The following is a 13,601-nucleotide window of genomic DNA, read 5'->3' as shown; positions in this document are numbered from 1 at the left end:
TCTTTTAATTTTTTTAAATAATTAAAATTAAATTAATTTCATATATAACCGTTGCAACTTCATCGTCTCCAATTCATCAATTCATAACCTAATCAATCAATCCTCTTCTTCAGTGTAGAGAGAATTTTGATTCGAAGTGGGTAAGGTAATCGTTTTTGTTCTTTTAATTTGTTGTTTTTTTTACTCTGTTTTGTTAATTTTGTTTTGGATTTGGTTTGCAGTTTGATTATCCGCCATGACTGTGGAGGTTGTTAAGCTTGAAGGTGCTTCAATGGCGGCTGTGGAGGTTCCAGATGAGCCGAAGAAGGTTGTTATTGAAGAGGAAAAGGAAGAAAAAAGCGCTGTGAAGACTGTTGAAGATGAAGCGTTGAAGCCATCCGCCATTGATAAGAGCTCTTCTTACAAAGAAGAAAGCAACCATCTCTCTGATTTGAAGGAATTCGAGAAGAAAGCTTTGGCTGAACTTAAATCCAAACTCGAAGAAGCCATTCTTGGGAATAATCTCTTCAAAGAAGATGAACCCATTAAAAAGGAGAAAGAAACAGAGCAACCCATTAAAGAAACAGAGCAATCCATTGAAGAAACAGAGAAATCCATTGAAGAAACAGAGCAAAAACCAGAGGAGAAGAACAACGAAGAACAAACCCAGAAAATCAACGAGGAGATAATGGAAGTTTCTCTTTGGGGGGTTCCTCTGTTACCAAGCAAAGGAACAGAGGCCACTGATGTGATACTCTTGAAGTTCTTAAGAGCAAGAGAATTCAAAGTGAATGAAGCATACGAAATGCTTCAAAAAACCCTTTCATGGCGGAAGAAATCCAACATCGATTCCATCTTGAAAGAGGAATTCCCCTCCGATTTGGATTCTGCAGCGCTCATGAACGGCGTCGATCGTGAAGGACACCCAGTTTGCTACAATGTCTTCGGAGTTTTCGAAAACGAAGATCTTTACCAGAAAACATTCGGAACAGAGGAGAAAACAGAGCAGTTCTTAAGATGGAGATTCCAAGTTATGGAGAAAGGAATTCAAAAGCTCGATCTGAAACCTGGTGGGGTTTCTTCTCTGCTTCAGATTAACGATTTGAAGAACTCCCCTGGACCCGTTAAGAAAGAGCTCAGAATCGCCACCAAGAAAGCCGTCGCAATTTTACAGGACAATTACCCTGAATTTGTCGCCAAGAATGTAAGTTTCGATATCATTTTACAGAGATTTTCATTAGCAGTTCAAGTTTGAATTTGTTCTTATTGTGTTCTTATTGGAATTCCAGATATTCATCAATGTTCCATTTTGGTACTACGCATTAAACGCTCTGCTTTCGCCATTCTTAACTCAAAGAACCAAGAGCAAGATCGTAGTAGCTCGACCAGCAAAAGTAACCGAAACCCTTTTAAAGTACATTCCAGCAGAGGAAATCCCCGTCCAATACGGCGGTTTCAAGAGAGAAAACGACGGCGAGTTCACCCCAGAAGACAGCGGCGTTTCAGAGCTGAACCTGAAGGCAGGGTCGACGGCGTCCATTGAAATTCCGGCAGGTCAGGGGGAGAGCCAAGTGACCTGGGATCTGACGGTGGTGGGTTGGGAAGTGAATTATAAAGAGGAGTTTGTGCCGTCGGATGAAGGGTCGTACACGATTATTGTGCAGAAGGGGAAGAAGATGAGTGGCAGTGAAGAACCGGTGAGGAACAGTTTTAGGAACAGTGAGGCAGGGAAGATTGTGCTGACAGTGGAGAATGTTTCGAACAAGAAGAAGAGGGTTTTGTATCGATTCAAGACGAAGAAGATCGAGTGATTGTTCTTGGTTGTGTTGTGTGTTCATACAAATTTTATTTATAGAGATTTGAGAGAGAGAGAGCATTCTTTTGCAGGATAATTCTTGTGATCTTATATTTGTTTGAAGTTCTTTTGTTGTGTTCTTACAGGAGTTTATGTATTATTATTTATTTGTTCTTGATTCTTTGTTCTAATGAATAATTTTCGTTAGAGTTTTGTGTTATTTGATTCTTTGTTCTAATAAATCGAGGTAAAAAAGGGTTCGAATAGGGTTCAGACTCGAGAATGGCAAAAGAGACCCAAGAACTCGATTAAGCCGAAAGGAAGAAGGAAATTGAGCCAATAGCTCGCTCAACATCATCTTGCCTTGGCATCGATATAGGTCGAGGCTCAAATGCTATTATGACTTAAGAAAGACATAAGGCCCAAGATCCAATCAAGCTCGAAGGAGGAAGGAAATTGAGTCAATAGCTCGACATCTTGGTCGAGGTGTGAGCCATTGACCAAAAGGAAATTGAGCCGATAGCTCGACTGCCGGTGGTGTGAGCCATTGATCGAAAGGATATATTTACAATGACCCCAACCTGGAGATCCCGTAGTTAGCTAGGTTCAACCTTTTCGTATCTTAGTCAAAAGGGACACAAAAATCTTGAGTCAATTCTTGAATAGATATGTTATTTTGTAATTTATTTCTCATTCTCGGACCCATAAAGCTTGATAGACTCTTTCTCATTCTCGAATCCTGAGCATGAGTCGTTACATATAATCTATAAGTAACGTGATTATACCGCAGGAGAATACCAAGGTCATCAGGGTTGAATCTGAATTCCGAATCCTGGGCATGAGTTGTTACATATAATCTATAGGTAACATGACTATATCGCAGGAGAATACTGAGATCATCTGGGTTGAATCCAAATTCTGAATCCTGGGCATGAGTCATTACATATAATCTATAAGTAACGTGACTATATCGTAGGAGGATATCGAAGTCATCAGGGTTGAATCCGGATTCCGAATCCCAGACATCCATCTACCACTAAGCTTATGTTTTCGTTAAATCAAGGACCAATGAGTCGATTCAAAAGCAAGTCATACATCAAAACACAACAAAAACTTCTCACAAACTCTTATTCTTCCATACAAACGGGACAATTAAGCCTATGACAGTGCGAGAGGAGGCACACTCTGTTCATGCCTAAAGAAATTTAAAGGATCAACCTTGTTCTTAACACGCACAAGCCTCTTGAAATTATCCCCAAAGTACATTTCCCCCCAAACACGAGCTTCCTCGTAGCTCGTGCTACCATACTCATTGTTCATTCCAATGTCAAGATCTCTGTAATTAACATAGGCAGCCCTGGGTGAGTTCGAAACAAAAGGACTCATGTACTCATAAAATTCTCGAACCCAATTCAAATTCCTCTCATTTGCCTCCATGCTTTGCCCTGCCCACCCCACAACGTACGAGATTTTGTACATAAACTCAGCTCTATGTGAAAAAGGAGTCTCCCACGTAGGAATTTGGCTCATTCTTCCACCATAAGGGAACAACAAAAGCTGTGCAGATTCCATTTTTGGGGACTTTAATCTGTCCCAAATCCCCTTGAATGCATGCTTGGAGATGGGTTTGTTGACGTAGTCGGATTTGATTTTGTAGGCGACGGTGTTGAATGATGTTTTGGTTAGCAAGAATTCCAAGGGGTCTCTGTTTGTGAAGCCTGCTGCAAGGAGGGTTGATTGTATCCAGCTTGTTTGTTGGCAATCGTTGTTTGTTAACCCCAATTGAGGGAATGTTGTGTTCATGGTTGCAATGAGTTGGTGTGAGTTTCCAAGAAATAAAGAGAAGAATGTTGCCTTGTGATTTGGTTTTGCTCCTTCAGTTGGATTCCCACCTATCATCAAGAACTTGAGTTTAAATTCAAACATTGTGTAATGATTTTTGTGAAGGATTATGGGATATGATTGCTTCCAAGGCTTTTATGTTAAAATCTCTACTCTCGTGTTTGTGAGATCCTATCTTAGTCGGGAAGGAAAACGAAACATTTTTTATAACTGTAACGACCCAAGTACACCACTAGCAGATATTATCCTCTTTGGACTTTCCATTGCGGGCTTCCCTTCAAGGTTTTTAAAATACTTCTGTTAGGGAAAGGTTTCCACACCCTTATAAGCTTATAAGGGTGTTCCGTTCTCCACCCCAACCAACATGAGATATCACAGTAAGGGTGTGGAAACTTATATCTAGTAGACACGTTTTAAAAATCTTGAGGGGAAGCTCAAAAGAGAAAACCTAAAAAGGACAATATTTACTAGCGATGGGCTTCGGTCGTTACAAATGGTATCAGAGCCCAATACTTGGTGATGTGTCAGCAAGGAGGTTGAGCCCTGAAGGGGGGTGGCCACAAAATGGTGTGCCAACAAAGACGCTAGGCTTCGAAGGGGAGTGGATTGGGGTGTCCCACATTGATTGGAGAAGGAAACGAGTGCCAGCGTGGGTGATGTGCCAACGAGGAGGTTGAGCCTCGAAAGGAGGTGGACACGAGGCGGTGTGCGAGCAAGGACGCTGGACTCCGAAAGGGGGTGGATTGGGGTGTCTCACATCAATTGGAGAAGGGAACGAGTGCTAGTGAGGACGCTGGGCCCCGAAGGAGGGTGGATTGTGAGATCCCACATCGGTTGGGGAGGAGAATGAAGTATCTTTTATAAGGGTGTGAAAACCTCTCCCTAACATGAACACGAGGCAGTGTGTTAGTAAGAACGCTGGACCCTGGGGGGGAGGTGAATTGGGGAGTTCCACATCGATTGGAGAAGAAAGCTGAGTGCCAGCGAGAACGCTGGCCCCCCATCCCCTCCGAAGGGGGTAGATTGGGGGTCCCACATCGATTGGAGGAGGGAACGCGTGCTAGTAACGACACTGTGCCCTGAAGAGGGGTGGATTGTGAGATCCCACGTCAGTTGGGGAGGAGAACGAAACTTTTTTTTTATAAGGGTGTGGAAACCTCTTCCTAGCATATGCATTTTAAAAACCTTGAGAGGATCCAGGTAAGACTGAGATCACACGTCAGTTGGGGATGAGAACGAAACTTTTTTTTATAAGGGTGTGGAAACCTCTCTCTAGCCGATACATTTTAAAAACCTTGAGAGGATCCAGGTAAGACGTGGTGGGGCAGAGCAGGGATTTCAGTGGGGTTAGACACGAGAGATATAATCTTCACCTCGACCCATCACGTAACACATAAAAATCTCTCCCCACTTCTTCCCTATTCTCCATTCAAACAAGCTTCACTACCCAATTCAAGGCGGTTCCCCTCGGAGTCTTAGCTCCCGGGGTGAACTCGACATCCTCGTGAAACCATAACTCAATCGAAAAAATTAAATTCAATGATTAGATCGATTAGTTCTAAGTAGTAAAAGGCAAATTACCAGTCAAGTTGACGCCAAGTAGTAGATTTTCATCCATTTTATTGGCAACATATTGCCATTGATATACAAGCTTCTTTGCATATCCGTCCAAGTTCTTCTCCAGCTGACAAGTTGTCACAATGGCTGGAACAGCAACCAGCTTCACCTTCCACCCCACAACGATCCCAAAGCTCCCTCCACCGCCGCCTCTAATGGCCCAAAACAAGTCCTCCCCCATCGCCTCCCTATCCAAAACCTTCCCATAAGCATCCACCAAGTAAGCATCCACCACATTATCCGCCGCAAGCCCATATTTTCTCATCAACCACCCATAGCCACCGCCACTCAAGTGCCCACCAAACCCCACCGTGGGGCAAACACCAGCTGGAAATGCGAGCGTTCGACTTTTCTTAGCAATTTCGTAATAGACCTCACCTATGGTTGCACCAGACTGAACCCATGCAGTGTTGTTCTCGATGTCAACCGCGATGGAGTTGAGATTTTTCAGGTCAACGACGATAAATGGGAGGTGGTGGGAGATGTAAGAAAGACCCTCGGCGTCGTGCCCGCTGCTTCGTGTTCGGATTTGGAAGCCATGGCTTTTGGAACAAACCACGGCAGCTTGAATGTGGGAAAGGTGCGATGGTTTGATGATGACATGAGGGTTTGGGGTCGCGGGAGTGAAGACTCTAGGGTTTAGAACATAGGAGCTCAAAAGGGAAGAATAAGAGGAATTGATTGGAGTGTATATGAGCTTAGAAATGTCTCTAGAGTGTATAGAGAGACATTGAAGAAAATGTTCGTGTTTGTGAGCTAAACCAGCTACCCATAAGACGGAAAATGAAGATAGAATAAACAAGGCGTTCATTACGGTAGCAGACATTTTTACGTGCATTTTAGAAACTCAAAATGTCATATTTATAGTGTTTTTTATAGAAGAAATTTTTGTTTATTTGTTTATTTTCTTTTTAATCGTAAGTCAAATTGTTCTTCATTTTTTATACAAGTCAAATTGTTTATAATTTTTTATATAAGTCAAATGGTTCATCATCACGTTTGTGAGTTGAAGTAGTAGGTGAACATGAAGATAGTATATACAAAGCGTTCATCATAGTGGCAGACATTTTTTCGTGCATTTTAGACATTCAATAGTGGTTTTTTTTTTTTTTTGGTAGTTGATGAGTGGAAATGGAGTAATGCTCTTATGCCCCTTGATAAAGCCAATAAAAGGAGTGGGTTAAAAAAAAAAAAAAAAAACATGACAAGATCTATGCTTTTTTTTTTAGAACAAATCTTTGTTTATTTGTAATCATTTCTAACAACTTCATTTGTGGTTGTGGGTGGATTCTTTTCGAGAGTTACAAGATAATATAGGTTAGAGGGACCCGAACATGTTAAAATACTATCACTGTTCCAATAATTATATGAGCTCATTGTCTATGTATTTTAAAAAAATTATTTACTTATTTCTCGAATAAATGATTAGATATTTTAGAAATGAATTGTCTGATCTCTACTATAAATATCCTCCCACACTATTAAGGTTTCTCTTCGATTGATTTTAATAAAGAGGGTCAGTGATTCCCATAAAAAATTGTGTAGTGATCTACACAGCATAGTTTAACCACAACGACCCAATATTTCAACTATGTTTGAGAATGAAAAAAAGGGTGTGAGTGATTACACTTGTGACACTAAATTTTGAGAAAAATAAGGAAAATAGATTTATTTTAAAAACACATTAGCCTCTTGATTAGTTTAGTGGATAGCTAAGGGAGGAGCTTTAGGATAATCACTCACCTAAAACAAAGAACGTAGGATATATTGATAAGATATCACTATAAGGAAGTGAGATTCAATCGATCGAATATTCTAAGCAAGAACACTTGTTTGAGATTTGAATCACTCCACAGACAAATCGATCATGTCAAGTTTGAATGATTCTAAACATGCAACCTAAATTATAAAAATTTGCAAAGAAATTTAGCCTTGGTTAAAGAAAAGGTAAGAACACTTAGCCTTAATGATAAGAAATCACTCAAAGGAAAAGTAAAATTCGAATTAACTTGTTGATCAAATATCTCAAGGCAAGAACACTTGATTGAGATTCAAATCACTTCACAACTAAGATCGATCATGTCAAATTTATTAGAAATATACTTAGAAAATTCCTCACACGAAAAAGGATTAGTGCAATCAAATATAATATCATCCATATATATTTGCACTAAAAATATATTGTTTTCGTAGTCTTATTGAGAAGAATAGTATTAAGTTTACCCATTTCAAAATCATTCCAAAAAAAGAACTTTGTAACGCCTCGTACCTAGGATTTAGATAAGGATTTGACACTTGATGATCCCAACATTCCCATGCAACTTGGTTATCTTACTCATTTCTCGCTTCTAAGAGTAAAGACTATTCTCACGGACCAATACGAGTCCTTCCCGCATGCTTGCTCCCAGCAAAATACGCTTAACTATGAAACTCCTATAATTAAGGCACTGAAAAGGAAGATGCAACTTGTTGGTATATGTAGTGACTTTCGGTTCTTTCAAGTTTTTTTATTAGCTTTTAATCAGTAACGAGCGAAATTCTTTACAGTGTCAATACATTCCTCTCGAGCTACAAATCTAGCTTTATTTCTAATAATATTTCCACTTTCATCGACCCATTTAGCCTAGCGGTCGTTGGGGGCATAGTTTAGAATAAATGTAAAACAAAACATCACATTGTTCAACTATTTTGCTAAATTCTTGAGTGGGGGAAAGAGTGGGTATGCTTTGTTCATGCCTAAAGAAATCATAAGGATCCACTTTAGTCTTGACATGCACCAACCTATCAAAATTGTTGCCAAAATACTTCAAACCCCAAACTCGTGCTCGCTCGTAGCTTGTTCGTCCATACATGTCATTTGATCCAATGTCAAGGTCTCTACAATTGACATATGCAGCCCTTGGCGAATTCGACACAAAAGGAGCCATGTAGCTGTAAAGCTCTCGCATCCAATTCAAGTGTCTTTTCTCTGCTTCCACGCCTTGCTCGTCCCACCCGACAATGTAATCGATCTCGTATCGATTTCCAGCTCTATGTGGGAAGGGAATTTCTGAGTCTGAAATTTCACTCATTTTTCCTCCATATGGGATGAATACAAGGCTTGCCCTTTCTATTTCTTGAGATTTTGATCTGTTCCACATGCCCTCGATTGCTGTTCTAGTCATGGGCTGCTTGACATAGTCGGATTTGGTTTTGCTTCTGCCGCTGTTGATTGGTGGTATCAGGGCTGATCTATTGAGCAGGGCTTCTAAGACCTCGCCTGTTTGGAACCCGTTGGCTGCTATAAGGGCTGCTTCTATCCAGCTCGTTTCTATGCAGTCTCCTTTTGATAAACCCAGTTCCGGAAACGCGTTGTTTAGTATTGTCACGAGCTCGTCTGCCTTTCCGAGAAACAAGGAGAAGAATATAGCTAATGGGTTTGTTTTGCCTCCTCCTATCATCGAGAATTGAGCTCAAATCGTCAATTGTAATGACACTAGGCTACCGCTACCAGATATTGTCTTATTTGAACTTTTTCTTTCGGGCTAAAATGTGTTTGGTAGGGAGAGGTTTCCACACCCTTATAAAGAATGATTCGTTCTCCTCCCTCAATCGATGTGGGATCTCACAATCCACCCATTTTCAATGCCCAATGTCTTCGCTGGCACTCGTTTTTTTTCTCTAATCGATGTGGGACCCCCAATCTACGTTCTTCGAGGCCCAGCGTTTTTGCTGGCATACTGCCTCGTGTCCATCTTCCTTCGGGGCTTAGCCTTATCCTTGTACATAATGATTCGTTCTCTTCCCTAACCGATATGGGATCTCACAATTCACCGTCTTCGAGATCCAGCGTTCTCGCTGGCCCTCATTCCCTTCTCCAATCGATGTGGGACCCCCTAATCCACACCCTCTAGGGCCAGTGTTCTTGCTGGCACACCGCCTCGTGTCCACCCCCTTCGAGGCACAACCTCACCCTTATAAAGAATTATTTGTTCTCCTCTCTAACTAATGTGGGATCTCACAATCCACCCCCTTTCGAGACCATCGTCCTCGCTGGCACTCGTTCCCTTCTCCAGTCAATCCACATCCTTCGAGGCCAGCGTTCTTGATGGCACACCGCCTCGTGTCTACCCCCTTCGAGGCTCATCCTCACCCTTGTAAAGAATGATTCGTTTTCCTCATTAACTGATGTAGGATCTCACAATCCACCCCCTTTCGAGACCATCGTCCTCGTTGGCACTCATTCCCTTCTTTAATCAATGTGGGACCTCTCAATCCACACCCTACGAGGCTCCAGCATTCTTACTGGCACACTGCCTCATGTCCACTCTCTTCGGGATTCAGCCTCCTCATTGGCGCCCAGTGTCTAGCTCTGTTATCATTTGTAACGACCCAAGGTGGATTGTGAGATCTGGGGGAACAAATCATTTTTTAGAAGGGTATGAAAACCTTTCCTAAGAGACACATTTTAAAAATCTTGAGTAGAAGCTCGAAATAAAAGCCCAAAAATGACAATATCTACGAGCCGTTGCTTTAGGTCGTTACATCAATAAACAAGAAAAATATACACAAACTCAACTCAATCAAACGATGAAACAATACCAGCCAAAATGATGCCAAGGAATAAATTTTCATCCAATTTGTCAGCCACATATTGCCACTTATCAATGAGGTTAATTGCACCATCCACCAAACTCTTGCTAGTTGCACAAACCGTTACAGTCGCCGGAACCGGTACCAGCTTCACCTTCCACGCCACAACAACCCCAAAGCTCCCTCCACCGCCGCCTCTAATACCCCAAAACAACTCCTCCCCCATCCTCTCTCTATCAAAAAACTCCCCATTACCATCAACCAAGTAAGCATCCACCACATTATCCGCCGCAAGTCCATATTTCCTCATCAACATCCCATACCCACCGCCACTAAACTGCCCACCAACACCAACCGTCGGACAAAGCCCTGCCGGAAACGCCAACGTCCGACTTTTCTCCGCAATTCTATAGTAAAGTTCACCAAGACTCGCCCCGGACTGAACCCATGCAGTATTTTTCTCGACATCGACCTCGACCGAGCTCAAATTAATCAAATCGACGACGATGAAAGGGACATGGGCGACATAAGAAAGACCCTCGAGGTCATGGCCGCCACTTCGAATACGGATTTGAAGGCCATGGGATTTGGAGCATATGATGGCTGCTTGAATGTGGGGAATGTTTGATGGGGTTATGATTGCAAGTGGCTTTGGGGTTTTGGGCGTTGAAAATCTAAGGTTTTTAATGGAGAAATTCAAGAGAGATGAATATGAGGCGTTGATGGGAGTGTAAACAAGCTTGGTTATGGAGTGAGTGTCTGGAGAATGATGGAGAAGACATTGAATAAAGTCCTTGTTTTGGTTGGAAGAAGGTGCACCCCATAAGGAAGATGAACATAGAACAATGAAGGTAAGTGAAAGAAGGGTTAATGGAGAAGATTTCATGGCTAGGTTGGAGGTTTTTGTGCTTGAAAGCTTTACTTTTTATAGTGGTTTCCGAGTACGATATGGTTCGGAGATAATCAACGAGGAAGCTCAAGTGAAACACAAATACATGAACGAACCGATATTACATTCAAATGAGAGAGATTTTAAGAATATGATTAAAAGACAAATGAAGGAAGTAGTGATTGAGTTCAGGAGCCGGAGTTCAGGAGCGGAGCAAGCTAGGAAGGGGCCCCTAAGCTCGCGAGAAGGAGAAGGGCAAGCTGCTGATCTTTCTAACCTCATTCCCTTCTGAATCTATTGATTCTTTCACTGATCATTAATCTTTCGACATCCTTTCATTTGCTTACAGGAGAGTCAAAGAGTGAGCTTGACCTGAAAGAATAGGTTCCGGAGCGAGACCGATAGGCAAAGGAGAAAGATCCATCCGTTCAATTAGGTGTAGGGAAAGGAGAAAGATCAGCGCTAAGATTGGCTTGTGCCTACTTAGCTCGGAGAAATCTTATGTCGAGTGTTTTACTACAACACGTGAGGATAAAACATGTTGAAATGGCTCGTGTTTTTTACTTTTAAAAGCACTTCGAGACAAGTCAAGTAGGTAACGTGGTCATGACGAAAGGGATGTAGAAGAATGTCGAGATCATCAAATGTTGAATCTGAATTATAAATGGAAAGGACTATAAATATTATGAATTAATTATGCATAATTGATATAATTATTTTGAATCATTATTGCTCTTGTCTATACGTGACTTCTATTGTAATAGCTTAATTAATAAAATATTCATCACTTAATTAATTAACCATTATTGGCCAAAAAGTTAAAATTAATTATTTAAAAAAAGAAAAGAAAAAATAGAATCTTAGGTTGGAAAGATAATATATTCAAACAAATCTTTTGATTAAAAAAAAAATTTAAAAAGAAATTTGATATCTCAACTAACCATTTTTTTAAATTATTTGTCCATAATTCCATAAGATTCAATTATATTATAACATTTTGACGTTAGCCTCCCCTTAATCGAGGCTTGACTCATTTTCTTTTAGAGTGACTAAGTTTTAGGGCGTTTTAGAGCATGACTCTGATACCGTTTTAGGGCATCATTATTTTAGTTTATGATAAAAGATTGGTAATTATTTTAATTATTCATAAGTTTTATTAATTTTTTTTTCATTTTGGCTATTTCTCATGCATTTGGTTGTTGAAACAACGAGATTTGTCAAACCTATACTAAGGAATTTATTTTCTAAAATAATAAATAAATAATTTACATGAGAAGAAAAAACGAGAGTCTCGGCTCTCTCCACCAGTTACACCACAATTTTGAATCAAAAGAGAGATTTCAAGAAATGACAGATCTATTCACTCTATCACTAATCGAGCCAGATTTGGTGTATTATAAGAGATTTTCCATTTTTTTTTCATTGATTTCTACGGATTTGATCAAAAATAATTCTTGAATGATATATTTAACTCTAGAGATGAATCGAAAAAGAAATATTTAACCAAGAGGAACATCGTTATCGGCTATAATGAGAATACGGCTATAAGCTGTTTGGTTCAGTTGAGATGTGCAGATGAACGAGTTTAGTTCGTGGAATTGGGAAAGATCCACTAAAGTGATTTTCGAAGCTTAAGTTGGTTTAGAGTTTTGTAGAATTATATATCGACTGAAATTGTTTGATAAATTTTGAATTATTTTTTCATAGACTGAAAAGTAACCTTGATACGGGTTGGGTTGGTTTGGGTTAGAAAAATATTTTGGACAAATTTAAAATTTCGAGTTGGTGACAGAACAATCTAAATAGAGTTCACAACCCCTCTACTTTTAATGTTACTTTAGGGTTGGGTTCGTTCGGATTGTCGAGTTGTATTTTTAATTATTTTAAAAAATTCTACTTACCTACGATACGTTATACATTAATAGTTAAAATCGCATAATTCTGACATATCAAACTTTCAAATTGTTTGACTCTAGTGCTTCGAGACTAAGAAAGACTCGAGAAGTTAGAACATAGTACCCTAGAGTCGAAAGTTGCATTAAATTACCTAGCCGCCTTAAAGGTCTAGAAGATCTTCTCAACACCTAGAGATGACTAAGGTGATACCTAGTATATGCCTTTTATGCTTTAGGCAATTGATAGGAATATCTCGCTAACAAGCATGCATGAGTGAGCCAAGTTAAGATTAAAGGGTGCTACAGCTAAAGCAATTTACATGTTGACTTAGGTCACGGCATTTTTAGTAAACCGTGCACTCTAGAATTGTGAGCAACGATTAGAGGTCTAGACCTGAGTGTACCTAGAGATTAGATTAGCCCTAGAAAGCTAGTGCCAAGTGTTCTGGAAACGCAAGATTAGAATAAATTGTCTAGATGCCTCTGAGAACCTAGTAGATCTTCGTAGCATCCAAAAAAGACTAAGGTACCTCTCCATGCTATTTGCAGTAAGAACAATGCTCTTAGAGTTTCCGCTACCCTTTCCACTCTAGTAACAATACTGTTGAGCTAGACCTAGGCAGGTTAGGGAAATGCATCGAGGCAACTAGGCAAAGGTAAAGACCTACCCTTTCCACTCAAGACGTTGGTCATTACGCTGCATAGGCAAAGCCTGCTTTGTATGTTAAAGAATACAAAAGTTTGAAAACTTATATAGACTCTTAGGGGTAAAATTTAGATCAAAGATCTGCTCGAAACTTTTAGACACCCCAAATACTCAGAGAGCAATAGAGACTAGACTCGAACCTCCTAGAGCCTAGAGTAAAACCCCTGAATAGTTCATCAGATAAGGCACTCTATCAGCTCAATGTTATAATATCACACTTAATATCGTTCCACTCTTGAAACATGCATGAAGATGTTTTTCAGTCGTAATGTCTCAACGCTACCTTAATTTTTCATAATTAAAAAC

At 40.2% G+C, this 13,601-nt stretch overlaps 3 protein-coding genes across 5 annotated transcripts; 1 reads left to right on the top strand and 2 right to left on the bottom strand.

Moving 5' to 3' along the window:
* Positions 1–58: 58 nt before the first annotated feature.
* On the top strand, positions 59–1,994 carry LOC111783699 (Sec14p-like phosphatidylinositol transfer family protein). Of its 3 annotated transcripts, none has more exons than XM_023664619.2 (3): positions 59–145; positions 222–1,183; positions 1,269–1,994. In XM_023664619.2, exons 2-3 carry the CDS (start codon positions 236–238, stop codon positions 1,788–1,790), a joined length of 1,470 nt encoding a protein of 489 aa, XP_023520387.2. In that variant the 5' UTR covers positions 59–145; positions 222–235; the 3' UTR covers positions 1,791–1,994. The 3 variants fall into 3 exon arrangements, with proteins under 3 accessions (XP_023520387.2, XP_023520389.2, XP_023520386.2); XM_023664621.2 differs by having other exon boundaries at positions 79–136; XM_023664618.2 differs by having other exon boundaries at positions 85–140.
* Positions 1,995–2,866: 872 nt separating this feature from the next.
* LOC111783339 (tetrahydrocannabinolic acid synthase) lies at positions 2,867–6,059 on the bottom strand. Its single transcript, XM_023664266.2, has 2 exons — positions 5,198–6,059; positions 2,867–3,666 (listed from the first exon to the last, which is right to left on the bottom strand). Exons 1-2 carry the CDS (start codon positions 6,057–6,059, stop codon positions 2,933–2,935), a joined length of 1,596 nt encoding a protein of 531 aa, XP_023520034.2. The 3' UTR covers positions 2,867–2,932.
* Positions 6,060–7,725: 1,666 nt separating this feature from the next.
* LOC111783370 (tetrahydroberberine oxidase-like) lies at positions 7,726–10,919 on the bottom strand. The gene is made up of 2 exons (XM_023664296.2): positions 9,815–10,919; positions 7,726–8,666 (listed from the first exon to the last, which is right to left on the bottom strand). Exons 1-2 carry the CDS (start codon positions 10,689–10,691, stop codon positions 7,852–7,854), a joined length of 1,692 nt encoding a protein of 563 aa, XP_023520064.2. The 5' UTR covers positions 10,692–10,919; the 3' UTR covers positions 7,726–7,851.
* Between the last annotated feature and the right edge of the window lie 2,682 nt (positions 10,920–13,601).

Source organism: Cucurbita pepo, chromosome 20 (genome assembly GCF_057944985.1).
Source record: "Cucurbita pepo subsp. pepo isolate OVF chromosome 20, ASM5794498v1, whole genome shotgun sequence".
Lineage (NCBI taxonomy): Eukaryota > Viridiplantae > Streptophyta > Magnoliopsida > Cucurbitales > Cucurbitaceae > Cucurbita > Cucurbita pepo.
This window is presented reverse-complemented; position numbering and strand designations above follow the sequence as displayed.